This window comes from Dendrobates tinctorius, unplaced genomic scaffold, assembly GCF_039654945.1.
Source record: "Dendrobates tinctorius isolate UK_male_01 unplaced genomic scaffold, ASM3965494v1 ptg000046l, whole genome shotgun sequence".
In the NCBI taxonomy this organism is placed as follows: Eukaryota; Metazoa; Chordata; class Amphibia; order Anura; family Dendrobatidae; genus Dendrobates; species Dendrobates tinctorius.
This window is the reverse complement of record NW_027361714.1, coordinates 64,152,268-64,173,695: the sequence shown is the minus strand read 5'-3', so window position 1 is coordinate 64,173,695 and position 21,428 is coordinate 64,152,268. Positions and strand designations below refer to the sequence as shown.

General features: G+C 48.9%; 1 protein-coding gene across 1 annotated transcript in view; it reads right to left on the bottom strand.

The window, feature by feature from the left end:
* Window positions 1-21,428, bottom strand: part of LOC141089503 (amine sulfotransferase-like) — a 110,317-nt gene that overhangs the window by 31,806 nt on the left and 57,083 nt on the right. The window contains exon 4 of the mRNA XM_073575958.1: window positions 12,059-12,185. Within this exon, the coding sequence (XP_073432059.1) occupies window positions 12,059-12,185 (127 nt within the window). The remainder of the gene's footprint in view (window positions 1-12,058; window positions 12,186-21,428) is intronic.

Below are 21,428 nucleotides of genomic sequence, written 5' to 3'. Positions count from 1 at the left end.
CTGCCGAGAACCATCAGACGGTGCTGGAACCAGATGGGTAGCAGAAGCTACAAGAGCCAATGGCACTACCGAGGGCCAGCTGACGTTACTGGAACCCGGTGACTAAGCAGGAGGTACCTGTGCTAGAAAGCACTACCAAGGACCAGCAGACGTTGCTGGAACTCAGATACCGAGATGGAGGCACCAAAGCGAAAGGCACTGCCGAGAAACAGCTGACGGTGCTGGAACCCGGAGGGGCAGCAGAAGGATCAAGAGGCAACGGAATTACCGAGGACCAGCTGACGGTGCTGCGGTGCTGGAACCCGGATGGGTAGCAGAAGCTGCAAGAGCCACTGGCAATACCGAGGACCAGCTGACGGTACTGGAACCCGGTTACTAAGCAGGAGGTACCTGTGCTAGAAAGCACTACCATGGACCAGCAGACGTTGCTGGAACTCGGATACTGAGATGGAGGCACCTAAGCCAAAGGCACTGCCAAGAACCAGCTGACGGTGCTGGAACCCAGAGGGTCAGCAGAAGGATCAAGAGGCAATGGAACAACCGAGGACCAGCTGATGGTGCTGGAACCCGGATGGGTAGCAGAAGCTACAAGAGCCAATGGCACTACCGAGGACCAGCTTACGGTACTGGAATCCGGTTACTAAGTAGGAGGTACCTGTGCTAGAAAGCACTACCAAGGACCAGCAGACGTTGCTGGAACTTGGATACCGAGATGGAGGCACCTAAGCCAAAGGCACTGCCGAGAACCAGCTGACGGTGCTGGAACCCGGATGGGTAGCAGAAGGTACCTAAGAAAAACAAAGTTTCAAGGCCGCGAGCTGGCCGCAGTTACCGAAACCCACAGTCCTACAGGGGGTGCTTGTCCTATTGGCATTATGGAACCAGCCTTTATTGCCAGAACCTGCAGCCCACATAGGAAGCACCTAAATTGCAGGCACCATAGAGTCGGCTAACCCAACCGCAACACGACAGGACAACGTATTGGTGACAAAGTGACGTTGACACCTCCCGAAAACAGCTGGCATGCTGGAACCAGGCTGGCCAGGAAGGAATACCTGTGCCAAAGACACTTCTGAGCAGCAACTGGCGGTGTTGGAGCCCAGGGATTACAGTTCAAACAGAGTGTAGGAAGAGTCCTAATTGCAGCAAGTTTAAAATCTTTAGTTGTGTGAGTGTGGACAGAGCAGGAGACATTGCCGTATACACACAGCTGGGGATCAGCTGACATTACTAAACCCCAATAACACCGGAGCATATGTTGACTGTGCAGATGGCACTTCTGAGCAGCAACTGGCAGTGTTGGAGCCCAGGATCAATAATGGTGTAGGCTGAGGCCTACTTGGAGCAAGTTTAAAATCTGATGTAGTTTGAATGTGAAGGAGCAGGAGATAGTGCCAGACACACAGTTGGGGAGCAGCTGGCGTTACTGAACCCCACTAACACAGGAGCTAGTGTTTTTCTCTGTGCAGACAGCACTTCTGAGCAACAACTGGCGGTGTTGGAGCCCAGGGTCAATCATGGAGGAGGCTGAGGCCTAATTGGAGCAAGCTTAATATCTGATGCGGGGTGAATGTGGAGGGAGCAGGAGATATTGCCGGACACATAGCAGGGGAGCAGCTGGCGTTACTGAACCCCACTAACATAGGAGCTAGTGTTTTTCTCTGTGCTGACGGCACTTCCGAGCAACAACTGGCGGTGTTGGAGCCCAGGGTCAATCATGGAGGAGGCTGAGGCCTAATTGGAGCAAGTTTAATATCTGATGCGGGGTGAATGTGGAGGGAGCAGGAGATATTGCCGGACACACAGCAGGGGAGCAGCTGGTGTTACTGAACCCCACTTACACAGGAGCTAGTGTTTTTCTCTGTGCAGACGGCACTTCCGAGCAACAACTGGCGGTGTTGGAGCCCAGGATCAATCATGGTGTAGGCTGAGGCCTAATTGGAGCAAGTTGAATATCTGATGTAGTTTGACTGTGGAGGGAACAGGAGACATTGCCGTACACACAGCAGGGGAGCAGCTGGCCTTGCTGAACCCCACTAACACAGGAGCTAGTGTTTTTTTCTGTGCAGACGGCACTTCTGAGCAGCAACTGGTCGTGTTGGAGCCCAGGGATTACAGTTCAGGTGGTAGAAACATGAACACAACAGGAGACCTGGATACTGTTGCCAACCAATTATTTAATCTGGAAGAGGACTGGCAAATTCAGGTGAGAACCGGGCCTTGTTCATTTTCAGAAAAGTAAGCCGGTCAACATTATCGGAGGATAGTCGCATGCAATGGTCTGTTAGTACACCACCTGCGGCACTAAAGACGCGTTCCGATAATACACTAGCAGCAGGGCAAGCCAGCACCTCCAATGCATACTGGCTAAGCTCTGGCCAGGTATCCAGCTTAGAGACCCAAAACTTGAAGGGGGAAGAGCCGTCTGGGAGTACATTGAGAGGGCAAGACATGTAGTCTGTCACCATCTGACAGAAACGTTGCCTCCTGCTGACTGGAGCCCTCTGTGATGGTGTAGACATTTGTTGCGGGTACACAAAACTTTGCCACATTTTGGCCATACTGGTCTTGCCTTGTGCTAAGGCGCTGCTTCTGCTCCCTCTTTGTGCAGTGCTTCCTCCACTGCCTCGACGCACAGAGCTGCTTTGTAAAGCACTAGCAGCACTGCTCTCGAGTGGAATGGAGAACATGATGGAATGCACCAGAGTGTCTTGGTACTCCCGCATTTTACGCTCCCGGTTCAACGGTGTTATGAGGCTTTGTAAGTTGTCCTGGTAGCGAGGATCTAGGAGGGTGTACACCCAATAATCAGCCGTGTTGAGAATGTGGGTGATGCGGCGGTCGTTTCTCAGGCACTACAGCATGAAATAAACCATGTGCTGTAGACTCCCAACTGGCCAAGAAACGCTGTCCCCTGCTTGAGGCGTGATCTCTGCCTGCTCTGCATCACCCCACCCTCGCTCTACATACTGACTACTAGAGCATTGTGTACCTCCCTCCTCTGGAGAGATGTCTTCCTCCTCCATTGACTCCTCCTCATCCTCCTCACAAAGTGTCCCCTGCCTAGGCCTTTGTGAGGAACCACGTTGCGCAGACTGTCCAGAAGCAGATGGCATTTGTGACTCCTCATCCTCCACCTCTTCCAAAACCTCCTCCCTTAGTGCTTGCAGTGTTTTTTGAAGAAGACAGATAAGGGGGACGTCATGCTGACTAGTGCATCATCTGCACTCACCATCCACTTGGAATAATCGAAGGCACGCAAAACGTGGCAGATGTCCTTCATAGAGGCCCACTCAGTGGTGGTGAAGTGTGACCGGCGCGCAGTGCAACGTGTTTGCGCCTGATGCAGCTGGTACTCCATTACTGCTGCCTGCTGCTCACACAACCGCTCCAACATATGTAACGTTGAATTCCACCTAGTGGGTAGGTCACATGTGATGTTCCGGAAGGCGGAATCGGCGCTGCAGAGCTGCAATGCGCGATCTTGCCATGCTGGAAAGCCGCAAGTGAGCGCACTCTATGTGGACCTTCTGCAGCAGTGCATCATGATCCGGATAGTCCCTCAGAAAGCTCTGCACGACCAAGTTGAGCACATGTGCCAGACATGGGATGTGAGTGAGGTTGCCTAGGCCAAGAGCTGCCACCAGATTTCGGCCATTGTCACACACTACCAAGTCTGGCTGGAAATTCGCTGGCACAAACCACACGTCGCTCTCCTGCTTGATGGCATTCCAGAGCTCCTGCGCTGTGTGGCTTCGATTCCCCAAAGAAATTAATTTCAGTATGGCCTGTTGACGTTTGGCTACGGCTGTGCTCATATCGGTCGTAACAGGTAAGCGTTCACAGGTCCATGTGGAGGTAGACGGCTCCTGCAGCGTTGATTCTGAGGAACTGGAGTATGAGGAGTAGTCAATGTGTACAGACTGGATTCCTGCAATCCTTGGAGATGGCAGAACACATACAGCGCCACTCTCAAGATCTGTACCTGGCTCCACAACATTGACCCAATGGGCAGTGAGGGAAAGGTATTGTCCCTGTCCATGGTTACTGGTCCACGCATCAGTGGTCAGGTGGACCTTGCTACTGACTGCGTTTAGTAGCGCATGTTTAATTTTTCCCTCCACATGCTTTTGCAGGGCAGGGATGGCTTGCCTGCTGAAATAAAAGCGGCTGGTCACGGTGTATTTCGGGACTGCCAATGCCATGAAGTTCCGGAAGGTGTCAGTCTCCACCAGCCTGAATGAGAGCATTTCAAGGGCCAGTAGTTTTGCAATGCCAGCATTCAGAGCCTGTGCTCGGGGATGGTTTGCCGACTATGGCCGCCTTTTCTCCCATGCCTGTGCTACCGATGGCTGTAGAGTGGCCTGGGAGTGTGAGGATGACAGGGAACGTGGTGCAGTGGGTGGAATGTCACTGGGTCTCTGGACAACAGTGCCAGAGGTTCTTCCATGGCGATCCTGTGAGGAAGCTGAACCAGCTGTGTGTGAGCTGGAGGAAGAGGCTACAGCACGAGCTGAAGAGGTGGTAGGTGGTGCTGTAGGTTGGCCTACATCTTCAGTGTGTCTTTGTAACTCCACCACGTGCTTGGTCTGCACATGTTTCCACATATTTGTGGTATTGAGGTTGCTGACACTTTTCCCTCTTTTGACTTTCTGATTACACAGCTTGCATTTGACAAAGCAAATGTCATCTGCAACTGTGTCAAAAAAGGACCACGCACTGCAAGTCCTAGGAGCGCCCGTTTTGGGTTTTGGAAGAGGAATGCTCCTATTTGGGTGCTGAAGTGGAGACTACAGGCAACCAAGTCTGCCCCCTCCCTCTCCCTCCTGTTTTGCCCATTCGGGGAATCTCTTCCTCAGAGCTGCTCCCACCACCTTCCTGTTCCTCATGCCATGATGGGTCAAGGACCTCATCATCTACACTCCCCTCTTCAAACACCTGCTTCTCCTGGGTAGTCTCGCCAGCACAGTACGCACCAGAAAGTGGCACCTGAGTCTCATCATCTGATGCGTACTGAGGTGTGCAGACCATAGGCACTGGCCCACCCGCCTCTTCAGATTCAGAGGGACAAAGCACTTGCGCATCACTGCATACTCCCTCTTCTTCACATTCTAGAATGCTGCTTGGCTGGCCCCCTGTTTCCAAGCCAAGAGATTCAGAGAACAGAAGTAGAGATGGCTCCTGTCCAGGGCTCTCTGACTGCCTGGGCAATTTGGCAGGTGGTGTAGAGACAGATGGTTGCTCTTCAGTTCTCTGGCCCTGAAAGGGATGTGGAAGTAATTGAAGTCGATGCATTAGCTGCCATCCATCCGACAACGGCTTCAATTTGTTCGTCCCGCAGCAGTGGGGTATGGCGAGATCCTACAAGGCTGCGCATAAAGGACTGTTCCCTGGTAAAACTGGGGGATGCTGATTCACTGGTGCCCGCAGCAGGCACAGAATCCCCACATCCTCTCCCTGCTGAAACTCCACGCCCACGACCACGTGCCTTGCTCCCTGCCTTCTTCATCTTGGTAGACTGATAATGATAGGCAGAAAAGTACTAGGGGGGGGGCTTAGTGTGCTTATTCCTGAACAGCTGCTAACAGATATAAGAAACACAAATTTAATAAAGTGTGTGGACTACACTTTAATATGAGCTAATGTGGCCTACACAACTGTCAAGTGGAGTGTTTGGTGAACTTTATTTACGTGTCTTTTTTCAAAAAAACAAAAAGGATGTGACCAAAGATGTGAAAGCGATAGTATCACAAACTTTTTGGAGCTATTACAATGCAGGAAGGTAACCTACAATGCAATAGATGAGGCTCCAAAAAATAGGCTAATACTAATCTGCCTGGAGCTGCAGGGCACAAGCCACAAAAAAGGCTCCTCTATCTACTCCTATATAGTGTTTGCAACCAATCTAGCTGGATACAGATGGAAGCACACTAATAGGAGAAATTCAGGAAAAATAAGCAGCACTACAGCAAAAAAGGACAATGTATGAGGCAGTGACACACGCTGAGCGGACTACAATCAGAGGTGGCTGCAGAACACACTAAAGCGTGAGCTGCACTCACACACAGAGACCTCACAGACAGCCGTGAACAGTGCAGAGAACTGTGCACTAGCACTGAAAGGCTGCAGAAAAGCTCCGCTGTCTACTCCTATATAGTGTTTGCAACCAATGTAGATGGATACGGATGGATGCACACTAATAGGAGAATTAATGAAAAATGAGCAGCAATAAAACAAAAATAAATATGTATAAGGCAGTGACTCACACTGAGCGGCCTGCAACCAGAGGTGGCTGCAGGACACACTACAGCGAGAGCTGTACTCACACAGACCTTGAACAGCGCTTCAAGGCAAAAGAAAGCTTCTCACAGGGGTTGCTAAACTAGCCTGGGTAAAGCACAATCTAGCAAATCGATATTTCTAACTGTCCCTCAGAGTCACAAGAGCAGCGTCCTGTCCCTAACTGAATTCACAGCAGAATGAACCCAAAATGGCTGCGGCGGCTTTTATAGTGCATCATGACATAATTTCAGCAGCCAATCACAGCCATGCCATTAGTTAACATGCCTACATGCCTAACAGGATGTGCCCACACTTCTTAGGATTCCTCATTGGCTGAATCAAATCAAACTGGCTCATAGCATTATGGGAACTTCCGATTCCGGTATTCGATATGTAAAAAGTATCGAAACTCAGTACAGTATCGGAATTCCGATACAGCGAATATAGGCCGATACCCGATATTTGCGGTATCGGAATGCTCAACACTACTTGTGACATATTATCACAAAGTGGCACTGTTTCTCACAACATATTACAACTCGTTCTCATTGTGATGTTATATAGCTAAAAAAAAATGGTCATTGTAATAATTAGAGATGAGCAACTTTGCCTCCGGGAGGGTCGTGTCGGGTTTGGGACCACCCGACTTTACCAAAAGTCGAGTCAAACGAAATCGGCCTACTATCGGCAAAAGTCGGAGTTCCGACCGAAACCCGACCCCAATGCAAGTCAATGGGGAATAAAAGTCGGCAGTGAGTGGAGGACAGTAAACACACCTACAGTGCCCATTTCAATGGCAACGACATCAATTCTTATTACTTAAGCTTGTCAACCTTAATTTACTTAATAATAATAGTAACGCATTGAAAACTGGGGGTTATTTGGCTAACGTTGTTGGGGGGGTACAGCCCAGTTAGGGAGGTGGAAAAACTGGCATATATTGAGGTGTAGGCTGGACATTCAGCAGCTGCAAATGGAGGAATTGGAGAAGTCGGAGGAAGAAGAGGACAAAGCGAGCCATTTTGCTGGCAACCTATGTGTCATCAGGGGAAGGTGGTACAAAATCCTTTGAAACCCAGGCATGGTTCATTTTAATGAAGGTGAGATCACCTACATTTTGGGTCGACAGCCGGGTCCTTCTTTGTGTCAGGATTGATCCAGCAGCACTGAAGACTCTTTCTGATAGCACACTACCGGCAGGGCAAGCGAGCTCCTATTAGGCATATTGTGCCAATTCAGGCCAGGTGTCCAGTTTACAGGCCCAGTAGTCAAAGAGGAATGAACTGTGAGGGAGAACATCGATAGGGGAGGAGAAGTAATTTTGAACCATAGTTGACAACTGCTGTCTCCTGTCTGTTGCAATCGATTCAATATTACCAGTCGTGTGAGCGGTACCCGAGAGATCAGTCCACAACATGGTCATGAAACCCCTGTCTCCAACGCCACTTCAGCTGTGTGCACCATGAACACCTCTTCCATGTTGCCTAGTACGGCTCGTGGTAGAACGAGCACCGCTGCTGTGCACGGGGAATGCCTCTGACAAACGGTTTACCAGGGTTGCTTGTTTGTTCGCCAATATTAGCTCTAGGTTCTCCTGTGGCATGATGTTCTCTAATTTGCCTTTATAGCGTGGATCGAGCATGCTGGCCAACAAGTAGTCGTCATCCTTCATAATTTTGGCAATGCGGGGGTCCCTTTTTAGGATCCGCAAGAGATAATCACACATGTGGGCCAATGTTCCAGGTGTCAATGATGCACTGCCAGTGGTGGGTGGAGGAGCACTTTCTGCCAAATCAGCATCCCTCCAGTCACGCACAAACCCTGTACCTGACCTTGGCAAGCCAACATTTTCTCTTGCCCCCTGAGAAGCATCCTCCTCCCCAAAATAATCATCCCCTCATCCTCCTCCTCCTCTTCCTCTTCTTCCTCCACCTCGTCCAGGACAGTTCCCTGAGCAGACAATGGCTGACTGTCAGCAAAGCTTCCCTCCTCCTCCTCCTCCTGTTGCTCCTCAGCTGCAGATGCCTGATCCTTAATGTGCATCAAAGTTTGCATGAGCAGACGCATAAGTGGTATGCTCATGCTTATGATGGCGTCGTCTGCGCTTACCAGCAGTGTGCATTCCTCAAACACTGAAGGACTTTACAGAGGTCTTTCTGTTTTGACCACAGCACACCCGACAACTCGATGTCTGCCCTCAAACTGCCTGCCCGTGTATCCTCCCACAAATGCATTACAGCCTGCCTCTGTTCGCACAGCCTCTCAACCATGTGCATGGTGGAATTCCATCTTTTTGCAACGTCTATTAGGTGGTGCTTGGGGAGGTGGAGCAATCGCTGCAGCCTCTGCATACGACTGGAGTCTACAGGCAAGCGACGGATATGCAAGCACAGTCTTTGCACCTTATGGAGCAGGGCTGGTAACTCCGGATAATTATTTATGAAGCACTGCACCATCAGGTTCAAGGTGTGAGCCAGGCAAGGTATGTGTCTTAGTTTTACCAGGGCTATGGCCGCCACAAAATTACATCCGTTATCCCTGACTACCTTGCCTGGCTCAAGATATAGACTGCCCAGCCATGACTCAGTTTCTCGCTGCAAGTAGTCGGCCAGTACCTCCGCGGTGTGTCTGTTGTCGCCCAAAGACATCATCTTTAAAACAGCCTGCTGATGCCTACCACTAGCTGTTCGACAGTGGGACACCTAGTGTGCAACACTGTCAGCTGCGGATGGAGTGCTCATGCAACTGCGCTCTGTCAACGACCTTTCTCTTCTGGAGGAGGGTCGACCGCCTACAGCCAACTGTTGTCTATACCGTGGGCTAGGCAGCACTGTCCCACCACTGTTGTCCCCTGTGGACCCTGCATCCACCACATTAACCCAGTGCACAGTGATGGACACGTAACGGCCCTGGCCATGCCTACTTGACCATGCATCTGTTGTGAGGTGCACCTTTCCACTCACTGATTGTTTGAGTGCATGGACAATGCGGTCTTTCACATGCAGGTGGAGGGCAGGGGTGGCTTTTCAAAGAAAAGAAGTGCCGACTGGGTAGGTCATAGCGTGGGACAACGTAGGCCATGAGCTCTCGGAAAGCTGCACTTTCAACCAAACGGAAGGGTATCATCTGTAATGAGATCAGTTTGGCAATGTAGGCGTTCAAAGCCAGTGTACGCGGATGAGAGCATGAGTACGTTCTTGTCCTACTCAGAGTCTCTGCTAGGGTGAGCTGGCCTTGAGAGCTGCATATGGTGGAACTAGTGGTGGACATGGCAGACTGAGAGGGGGTTGGTGATGGTGATGGTGGTGGTGGTGGTGCTGGCCTAGATGCAGTCTTTCGTTGGAAAAACATTGTGATTCCCTGACTGCTCTGGCTTTGCGACGACACCACAACATTTCTTGCTGGTGGTGTGCTAACTGGTGGGCATACAGTGGGGGAAGCGATGGAGCGCTGCTGGCTACCTTCAGTCGGAGCAGGTGCACGTGTGCTACCTGAGGTTTTGTAGTCCGCCCATGCTTGCAAGTGCATGGTGTTTACATGTCTAAGCATGCAACTGGTATTCAAATTTCAGAGACTTTTCCCTCAGCTAAAGGTCTTTCCGCACTTCTTACACATAACCTTTGCCTCATCAATAGGATTTTGGTCAAAAAAGTGCCACACTGCACTCTTTCTACTATGAGAAAAATTTTCAGGGCTTGCACGCTATGCTAATTTGACCGTCTGGCCAAGATGTCCTGCAACTCTTTTCGTTTTTTTAACCCATTTATGGACTGCTACGGGCCTGCCAGATAACCGCAGCTGTGATGTCGATGCCTGCTGAGGATCCTCCTCTTCTGAGCTATTGCCAGCGGAACCCTCTTCCCCTAATGGATGCTAATCTGGGTTAACAACTGGGTCATCCATCACCTCATCTTCAATTTCATGTGCACCTTCCTCTGTGTCACCGTGTAAGGTGGTATAGTATGACGGAAGGGGCACCTGAGATTCATCAGGGTCAGAATCTGACTCAGTAGACTGTGAGGGCAATGCAGTGCTCTGGGTGAATGTACCAGCAGAATCATATAGTACTGGTTGTGCATCAGTGCACTCTATGTCATATTCATCTTGGACTGGGGAATTCAGAATTTCACTTGATAACTTAGGCATGGTAAGTGAAAAGAGTTCCAGGGAGTAATCTGAAGTGTGGCCTGCCGCATCCTTCACTTCACTTTTGGTAGGGGTGAAGGACACAAGGAAAGGTGTTGTTCTTGTCCAGGAGCCTGCACTGACGACTCAGTGCTTGCAGTTTTTGAAACTTCAGAAGAGGAGGCGATAGAGCTGGAGGCTGTTTTGGCAATGTTAGCCAAAACCTGTTCCTGATGCTCCGGCTTTAAAAGCGGTTTACCTACTCCCAGAAAAGGGAGCCTTCCAGACCTTCTGGAGCCAGACGATGATGCAGGCTCAACACCTCCTGCCTTAGGTGCTATTATGCTTTTGGCACTACAAGCAGATGCACCACCACCAGCATCAGTACCAGCTGCCCCCCCGCCCCCGTCCGCGGTCTCTTCCACCATACTTCCTCATGTTTGGGAAAATGTACCAAAAATACCACCAGATATATGGTACTGTATGAGGAGTGTACAGCTGTATACGGTGTAGGGGAAAATTTAAATCTCCGTATATATTTCCGGAGTCACACACAGACGCTCACTCAGTATGGATTTGACTGTAATATAAACAGCAGATATACGGTACTGTATGAAGAGCGTACAGCTGTATACAGTGTAGGGGAAAATTTAAATCTCTGTATTTATTTCCGGAGTCACACACAGACGCTCACTCAGTTTGGATTGACTGCAATACAAACAGCAGACATACGGTACTGTATGAGGAGCGTACAGCCGTATACGTTGTAGGGGAAAATGTAAATCTCTGGGTTTATTTCTGGAGTCACACACAGTTAGTCAGTATGTATTTGTCCGTGATACCAGCCGGTACACGGTAGTGTGTGAGGAGCGTACAGCTCTATACGGTGTGGGAAAAAATGAATGGTCGGTAACTGTGCAGAAAAAAAGAATAAAAGTATTAGTGCTCTGTAAAAAGCAGTCTGCACAGCAGTGTACACACAACAAAGCAGCTATCAGTTAGCCTAATAACCAGCGCTGCTACCTACAATAAAATCCTCCCCTGTCACTGCACACTAACTGTACAGCACAATTGCTATCAGCACAAACACATAAGAACTTCTTATATGTTTACAGCCCTAACCCCTCTCCCTACTGATAAACAGCAACCTCTCCCTACTGTTAAGATTGGCAGAAGTAAAATGGAGGTCGGCGGTCAGGGCTTTTATAGACACTATGTCGCCCCACAAAACAAGCCAATCACTGCAATGCCCATCTCTACGATGGTGGTGGACGCTGCACATGTCATCTCGTTGCCCACAGTGTACATCCTTGCTCATTGGCTGAAAAAAAGGCACCTGCAAGCATACTGGGAAATCCGACTTTGGTGCTCGTTTTGCCGACAGCATGGCTGACTTCACGCTATGGTCGTGTTTCGGTCGGCGAAACCCGACTTTGGCATAAGTCGGCGACTAATGAATCTGGCCGACCTGTTTCGCTCAACTCTAGTAATAATACATAGTAATAGTAACACTGATTCTGCAGATACATTTGGATAATTACTCATCTATATAACCCTTCAGTTTATATGACCATGAAATCTTATGGAATATGAATAGGAAAAATTATAATCACATGAAAAAAAAATCATTATTTTCTTGTTTCTACATTACCTTTCCCTGACATGAAGAGGTCTACAAATGTTTCCCAATTTATTGTGCACTTTAAAAATGGATCCATTTTGTAAAAGTGGTAGAATGACACAAGGACATCTTTTGGGTTTCGTCTTACATATACAATCTGAAAAAAAAAAAATCTGAATGTTTGATTTGATAGGTTTATTTATTATTTAGTTTATAAATGTTCAAAAAGTTATGTAAATATGTGCAAATATTTCTTCATCAGTTGATAACTATTTAAAACAGAATTTATAAGACATATAGAAGACTTTTGTGTGTGTACATAGAAGACTTAGGTTCCAAATACCATTAGGTATTCATGTTTCTTTTCTGATACAAAAACAGAAAAATGGAATCTGTTTACATGCTATAGCGCTAGAGAGTGCAACTTTATTTTCTAGGTAGAGAAGTAATGATGGGCACAGAACAATCACTAGTAGATCAATCTGTCCCCATACAGTATCATGTTATCAGCAACACATCTGCAGTTTACACCAGGAGATGATGTGCTGCTGGAAAATAATGATTTTTGCTCTGGCATAAATAATCCAATCACTCAGTGAACATAATTTTTCTCATTGGTTGAGTGATTAATGACATGGTTACAACTATGAATTCTCATCTGCCTGCCAATATTTATATAAATGGATACTGCCTACAAACACAGTATGTGACAAAAACATTGTACAGTATGGTACACACACAATGCATGATACACGTAGCAAGCACACATGTGTGTATGTCCATACATGTATACACAGGTCAATCAATGTGTGGATGAAGGACCACCACATCAAATCCGTGTCATGGCCAGCCCATTCTTCAGACCTGAACCCCATTGAAAACCTCTTTAATGTAATCAAGAGAAAGATGGATAGTCACAAGCCATCAAACAAAGAACTACTTAAATTTTTGTACCAGGAGCAGCATAAGTTCACCAAAAAGCAGTGTGAAAGACTGGTGGAAAGCATGCCAAGACGCATGAAAGCTGTAATTAAAAATCATAGTTATTCCACAAAATATTGATTTCTGAACTCTTCCTGAGTTAAAACATTGGTATTGTTGTTTCTAAATGATTATGAACTTGTTTTCTTAGCATTATTTGAGGTCTGCAAGCACCGCATTTTTGTTGTTATTTTGACCATTTCTCATTTTTTGAAAATAAATACAAAATTTAGTGCTTGGAAATTCGAAGACATGTTGTCAGTAGTTTGTCCAACGTGGACTGGCATGTGTCAACTGGCAAGGTAGGCCGTAAATGTCTGTCCATTTTTCCAGACCCCCCACTGCTGTGTTTTAGGCAGCCCCCAAGTTTAAGAAGCATCATTGTCAGAAGCTCCCTGTCCTCTACAACAACTGCAGGAACCTTTCCTTGCAACCAGAAAAAATGTAAAACCTGTCCATTTATAATGACCACGGACAAGATAAAGATCCCCAACTCACATCAGGACTACAAGATCGCAGGTACTTTCAGCTGCATTACATCTAATGTGGTGTACTTAATTATTTGTACTAAATGTCCAGCTGGGGGTATGTATGTGGGGGAGACAGGGCAAAAGCTTAGAACAAGGATGAATGCTCATCGTCACACAATAGGAGAAAAAAGAATGGATCTACCTGTGGCAAAACATTTCTGTATCCCTGATCACAGCAACGTGGATATGAAATTACTGGTATTGAAAGGTAACTTCAATTCTCAGAGAGAGAGATGAGTTTGGGAGTACAAATTTATGACGAACTTTGACACTCTCAGTGCTGGAATGAATGTGTCGCATGGATTTATGTCTTTTTACATCAATTAAGGAATTTCCTTTTAAAACCGTGTGGGGGCATCACAACACAGAACTAGACCCCAATCAGAGGACCATAAAACATCCGGACTCCTTATCTATGAACTGGTCCAATGTTTATATTTATGTTTCTCCCTCTCCCATATTGATAGTTCTGCTTCACGTCACTTGTCTTATCTATTGCATTTTTTCTAGGCTGTATTGTGCATAAATATGTGACTCTTCAGATTTTGTATTAGTCTAGCCTGATGAAGAGACCTGAGTAGTCTCGAAAGCTTGCAATGTGTTACCATCTTTTCAGTTAGCCATTAAAAGGTATCAACTACTGAGGACTCTCAATCCTGAATATTTTTCTGTCCAGTACTCAGCTTTCTCTATGCGGCACGAGTGTTGTACTCACAGTCACGGTGTGCACGTGTCTCTCTCTGTGCAGCTGCCTTCACCTGAATGGCTGTTCTGCATGGCTCTGCTCGGTTTGTGCTGCTCTGTGTATCCACCGATACCAGTAAATCTCTCATGCAGTAAGTCTCTCACACAGCTGTCCCAGATCTGTGCTCTGCGGCCGGGAGCTTTTCCCAACAAACTCCCGCTCGGAGTACTCTGACCAACATGGGTGCTGCTGCATGTCTATCAGCCTTGGGGAACACATCTCAGGATCCTGCACCCGGCCCCTGCTCCTCCATGCAAGAAATGCACTCTGCACAGCCGGACACACAGCGCTCTGAACACACCCTGTCTCATCAGAGCACCCGCTGAAGTTCTGCTGGAGCACAGCTCTGCATTACCTCTCTCGCTGCAGAGCGCGCCGCACACCTGCCTCCGCTCTCACTGTCAGCGGGAAACTGACTCTTCACGCGCTTTCTCCTCACTGCCTGGCTTAGCCACACCCCCTCTTCCTGGATAATGGGGCCTGTCCTGTCCCCTATTCTTTCCCCCAGGAAACATGGGATGCAGCCTCAGCAGTACTGGACCCAGCATGATGCAGGCACCTGCAGCCCGGTCTTCCTCCTTACACACACCTACTCCTTTAGCTCGCCATTCCATGGGCGAGGATTCTTTGTGCCCCTATATGTTCTTTGGAGGTGGGCCAAATGCCCACAGTTTTTGCACCCATTTCTGCCCCTCTTGCACTTTGTTTTGCCAAAGAGAATTCTTCTGCATATATTGCATGGGCGGAACACCAGCGTGGTCACACTGAGTACTTCGAGGTACCTCTTGAATTTTAACGTCAGGAGTAGAGTTGAGCGACTTTTGGTTTTTTAGGGTCGCGTTTCGTTTCGTGAAACCCGACTTTTCCAAAAGTCGGGTCGAGCAAGATCGTCCGATTATAGGGAAAAGTCGGGGTCGTCCCGAAACACGAAACCCAATGTAAGTCAATGGGGAATAAAAGTCGGCAGTGAGAGGAGGACAGGAAACACACCTACAGTGCCCATTTGAATGCCAAAAGCATCAATTCTTCTTACTTAAGCTTGTCAACCTTAATTAACTTCATAATACAAGTTACGCACTGAAAAATGGGGGTTATTTGGCTAAAGTTGTGGGGGGGGGCTGGCTCCAGGTTTTCATGTGCCCTGGGCGAAAGAGCGCCCCTTTAACACATACCAAAACTCATCCTGCTCCGATACGGCAGAGAAATAGCGGTATAGTACAATGAAAAATACTTCACTTTTTACATCTCATGACGAGGCCCATCTATTTCTCCATACAGAATCATTGGTCCCATATAATGTTTGAAACAGTATATGATGAGCTCCACATAATGCTACAGTATATGTTGGTCCCCATGGATGAAGCTCCACTGTCTTATGGGCCCAAATAATGCTCCAAACATAATGGGCCCCATTTCTAATGCTCTAGTGTATAATGGGCCCTGTAAATGCTGCTCCAGTGTCTGATGTCCACCTTTGGAATGTTCCAGTGTATGGTGGGCCCCATCTATCATTCTCCAGAGTAACGTGCTCCCCAAAAATTGCTGTCCCAACATTGAAAACAATCAAATAAGTCTCCTCGCTAGGGAATCCCTGTACTAGTCTGGACTCCTCGTCGTCCCCATCTTCCATCTCACTGCACAGTATTTCAACCTTGCAAGTGCTGTGATCCTGAGCAAGCAGGGGGGCCCACTCGTTGGCGACGGCACTGGCACAGGGCCCCTGATAGTACGGTGGTGTGTCTGATGGCGGGTGGGCCGAACCTGCACTTTCATCTGCAGCTTCCTCTTTGTCACCGTGTAAGATGGAACTGTATATGGGAAGGGTAACCTGAGTTTCATCAGGGTCAGATTCAGGCCGTGTAGCGTGCGAGGGGAATGTAGTGGTCTGGGTCAATGTACCAGCAGATTCATCGAGCAGTGGCTGGGCATCAGTGCACTTGTGTCGCCCCCAGGAGTACGGTCGCCACAGTGGCATTACCTTCCTCCTAGGGAGTGTGATGTCATGCTAGGGAGCAACGAACGATCTCTCTAGCAGGTTAACTGATTGGGCGGCGTTATTCCCACGAGTCATGACCCTCCAAACAGCGTTCATGAAGGCAAATTGTTTGTTTTACGTGGGCAGTATGGTTGCAAAGCTGAACCTTAAAGGAATGTCCAGAAGGGCACCACCAGGAGTGGAGCCTACGGTTAAATTCGACTCCACCTGGGAAACCTCAACCATGCCAGCTACAGAACAGATGCACACATTGCAAGCTTAATTCCGTTAACGAACGAGACTCCGTCATGCCCCGCGGTCCGAGTCCGGCTTACTAGAGGGACACGTGAGGCTCTGGAACATGAGATTGGCCAATAACTGGTGTGTCATGCCCTTACATGTCCGTGGCTGCATGTGCGCTACACTGAAAAGGCCAGCGTTTGTCGCTTACAGGTGCAGATAACCCGCTGAACAACGTTAGTGATGGGGATCACTGATTACAATTATTACCCGCGAACAATGATTTCCCAGTAAGTGCAGGTCAACTGCAGTTCCGGAATTAGGCCTAACCGTCATTCCTGAAAAAATGAAAAACTTACGTGTGCAAACCACAGGTGCTGTAGCTTGCTTAACAGCTCGCCAGCCGTTCTCACGCCCAGTATGGATTACACGTGATTGCACAAAGGTTAGAAAGGGTACCGTATCCCCAGATAACATGTATGGATAGCGTTCACATTCAAAATATATGTCTCAGGAGGCAGGCTCAGACGGTGTTAGGCCCAGTATGGATTGCACGTGATTGCACAAAGGTTAGAAAGGGTACCGTATCCCCAGATAACATGTATGGATAGCGTTCACATTCAAAATATATGTCTCAGGAGGCAGGCTCAGACGGTGTTAGGCCCAGTATGGATTGCACGTGATTGCACAAAGGTTAGAAAGGGTACCGTATCCCCGGATAACATGTATGGATAGCGTACACATTCAAAATATATGTCTCAGGTGGCAGGCTCAGACGGTGTCAGGCACAGTATGGATTTGACGGCCCAGATTACACAGCGGAGGAGCAGGGAGAGGTAAAGATTGCAAATGCTGGGGCCCTGCCCAAGCAAGGGGGGCCCACTCGTGGGCGTCGGTACTGGCACTGGGCCCCTCATAGTACAGCGGTGTGTCTGACGGCGGGTGTGCACCACCACCGTCAGAGACACTTGATTGCACTATGAGGGACCCTGTGCCAGTGCCCGCTCCCAAGAGTCGGCCTACCCACCTGTCCAGGGCAACGGCACTCACACGGTGTCGTGCGCTAGGTGGTGACCCCGGCCATGGGGGGGGAGGCAGCACAGTTAGGGAGTTTTAGAAAGTGGCATATGTTGATGTTGGACATTCAGCTGATGCAAAAGGCGAAATAGGTCAAGTCCCAGGAAGAGGTGGACCAAAGCAAGCCATTTTTCTGTCACCCTATGTGTCATCAGGGGAAGGTGGGACAAAATCCTTGGAAACCCATGCATGGTTCATTTTAATGAAGGTTAGATCATCCACATTTTGGGTTGACAGACGGGTCCTTTTTTCTGTCAGGATTGATCCAGCTGCACTGAAGACTCTTTCCGATAGCACACTTGCAGCTGGGCAAGCGAGCTCCTGTAAGGCATATTGGGCCAATTCAGGCCAGGTGTCCAGTTTAGCGGCCCAATAGTCAAAGGGGAATGACCTGTGTGGGAGAACATCGATATGGGAGGAAAAGTAGTTTGTAACCATGGTTGACAACTGCTGTCTCCTGTCACTTTCCATCGATGCAATATTACCAGTTGTGTGAGCGGTATTTGAAAAATCAGTCCACAACATTGCCATGAAAGCCCTGTCTCCAACGCCACTTCTGCTGTGTGCACCACGAACACCTCTGCCAAGCTGCCCCCGGCCCGTACGGCTCGTGTGAGAACCATCACCGCTGCTGTGTGCGGGGAATGCCTCAAGCAACCGATTTACCAGAGTTGCTTGTTTATTAGCCAATATTAGGTCAAGGTTCTCCTGTGGCATGATGTTTTGTAATTTGCCTTTATAGCGTGGATCCAGGATGCTGGCCAACCAGTAGTCGTCATCGTTCATCATTTTGGCAATGCGGGGGGTCCCTTTTTAGGATCCGCAAGGCATAATCTGACATGTGGGCCAATGTTCCCGGTGTCAATGATGCACTGCGAGTGCTGGGTGGAGGAACACTTTCAGGTAAATCCACATCCCTCCAGTCACGCACAAACCCTGTACCAGACCTTGCCACGCCAACATTTTCACTTGCCCCACGAGATGCATCCTCCTCCCCTAAGTAATCATCCCCATCATCATCCTCCTCCTCCTCTTCTTCCTCCACCTCGTCCAGGAGAGGTCCCTGAGCAGACAATGGCTGAATGTCATCAAGGATTCCCTCCTCCTCTTCCTCCTCATCAACATTGGCTGCAGACGCCTGCTCCTTAAGGTGCGTCAAAGTTTGCATGAGCAGACGCATAAGTGGGATGCTCATGCTTAGGATGGCGTCGTCTGCGCTTACCAGCCGTGTGCATTCCTCAAAACATTGAAGGACTTTACAGAGGTCTTTCAGCTTCGACCACTGCACACCTGTCAACTCCATGTCTGCTCTCAAAGTGCCTGGCCGTGTATCCTCCCACAAATGCATTATGGCCTGCCTCTGCTCGCACAGCCGCTCCACCATGTGCAGGGTGGAGTTCCACCTTGTTGCAATGTCGATAATGAGGCGGTGGTTGGGAAGGTGGACCAATCGCTGCAGCTTCTGCATACGAACGGAGTGTACAGGCGACCGGCGGATGTGCGTGCACAGTCTTCGCACCTTCTGGAGCAGGGCTGTTAACTACGGATAATTTTTGAGGAAGCACTGCACCACCAGGTTCAAGGTGTGAGCCAAGCAAGGTATGTGGCTGAGTTTTGAAAGGGCTATGGCTGCCACAAAATTACGGCCGTTATCACTAACTACCTTGCCTGCCTCAAGATGTACACTGCCCAGCCATGACTCAGTTTGTCGCTTCAAGTACTCGGCCAGCACCTCGGCGGTATGTCTGTCGCCCAAACACATCATCTGCAACACAGCCTGCTGACGCTTTCCACTAGCTGCTCGATAGGGGGACACATCGTGTGCAACAGTGGCAGCTGCAGATGGAGTGCTCGTACGACTGCGCTCTGTGGACGAGCTTTCGCTTCTGGAGGAGGAGGAGGAGGAGGGTGGAACGCCTACAGCCAACTGTTTCCTATACCGTGGGCTAGGCAGCACTGTCCCACCACCGCTGTCCCCTGTGGACCCTGCATCCACCACATTAACCCAGTGCGCAGTGATGGACACGTAACGGCCCTGGCCATGCCGACTGGACCATGCATCAGTTGTGAGGTGCACCTTTCCGCTCACTGACTGCTTGAGTGCATGGACAATGCGGTCTTTCACATGATGGTGGAGGGCTGGGATGGCTTTGCGAGAGAAGAAGTGGCGACTGGGTAGGTCATAGCGTGGTACTGCATAGGCCATGAGTTCGCGGAAAGCTGTGCTTTCCACCAACCGAAAGGGCATCATCTCAAACGAGATTAGTTTGGCAATGTGGGCGTTCAAACCCAGTGTACGCGGATGAGAGACTGAGTACTTTCTTGACCTACTCATAGTGTCTGGGAGGGTGAGCTGGACTTGAGAGCTGCATATGGTGGAAGTAGCGGTGGACAGGGCGGACTGAGAGAGGGTTGATGATGGTGATGGAGTTGGTGTTCTTTCTGATGGCCTAGAATCAGTCTTTCGTTGATATAACAGTGGGATTCCCTGACTGCTGTGGCCTTGCAACGACACCTCAACATTTGCTGCTGTGCTAACCGGTGGGCTTACAGTGGGGGAAACAATGTAGCGTTGCTGACTACCTTCGTTGTGATCAGTTGCACATGTGGCACTTGAGGTTTGGTGTTGTGTCCACGCTTGCAAGTGCATGCTGGTTAAATGTCTAAGCATGCAACTGGTATTCAAATTTTTCAGATTTTTCCCTCGGCTAAAGGTCTTTGCGCACTTCTTACAGATAACCTTGGCCTGATCATGAGGATTTTGTTCAAAAAAGTGCCACACTGCACTCTTCCTACTTTGGCAGACATTTTGCGGCCTAGCACGCTGTGATCTTTTGACCCTCTGGACAAGCTGTCCAGCAACTCTTTTGATGTTTGGAACCTGTCTTTGGAGTGCTCCGGGCCTGCCAGATAACAGCTGTTGCGATGTCGATGTCTGCTGTGGATGCTCCTCATCTGAGCTATTGGAAGCAGCACCCTCTTCCCCCAATGGATGCCAATCTGGGTCAACAACTGGGTCATCCATCACCTCCTATTCTATGTCATGTGCACCTTCCTCTGTGTCACCGTGTATGGTGGTATAGTGTGCGGGAAGGGGCACCTGAGTCTCATCAGGGTCAGAATCTGGCTCTGTACACTGCGAGGACAATGTAGTGCTCTGAGTGAATGTACCAGCAGAATCATCCATCAGCGGCTGTGCATCAGTGCACTCCATGTCAGATTCATCTTGGCCTGGGTAATTCACCATTTCACTTGATAATCCAGGCATGGTATGTGAAAACAGCTCCATGGAGTAATCAGTAGTATGGCCTGCGTCATCCTTCAATCTTGGTTGGGGTGAAGGACACAAGGAAAGGTGTGGTTCATGAACATGAGCCTCCAATGATGACTCAGTGCTTTTACTTTTTACAACTGAAGAAGAGGAGGCGATAGAGCTGGAGGCTGAGTCAGCAATGTAAGACAAAACTTTTTCCTGATGCTCTGGCTTTAAAAGCGGTTTGCCAACTCCTAGAAAACTAAGCGTTCGAGGCCTTATGTAGCTAGACGATGACGCAGGCTCAACACCTCCTGCATTCGGTCCTATTTTGCTCTTGCCACTACCATCAGATCCACCACCAACACCATCATTACCAGCTGCCAACCCCCGCCCAATTCCACGGCCTCTTCCACCAGCCTTCCTCATTTTTGGTAGAAATGTAGACAAAATCCAACAAACTATATAGTATGTAAAACAAGGTACAAGGTGTCTATAGGACAGGGGAGGCCCACTGATATCTGAGCGCTATGTGACAGGCTCGATGGCACAGCTGTGACCTAAGTGACTAGAGGATAAGTGAGATTTTGAATCTCTGC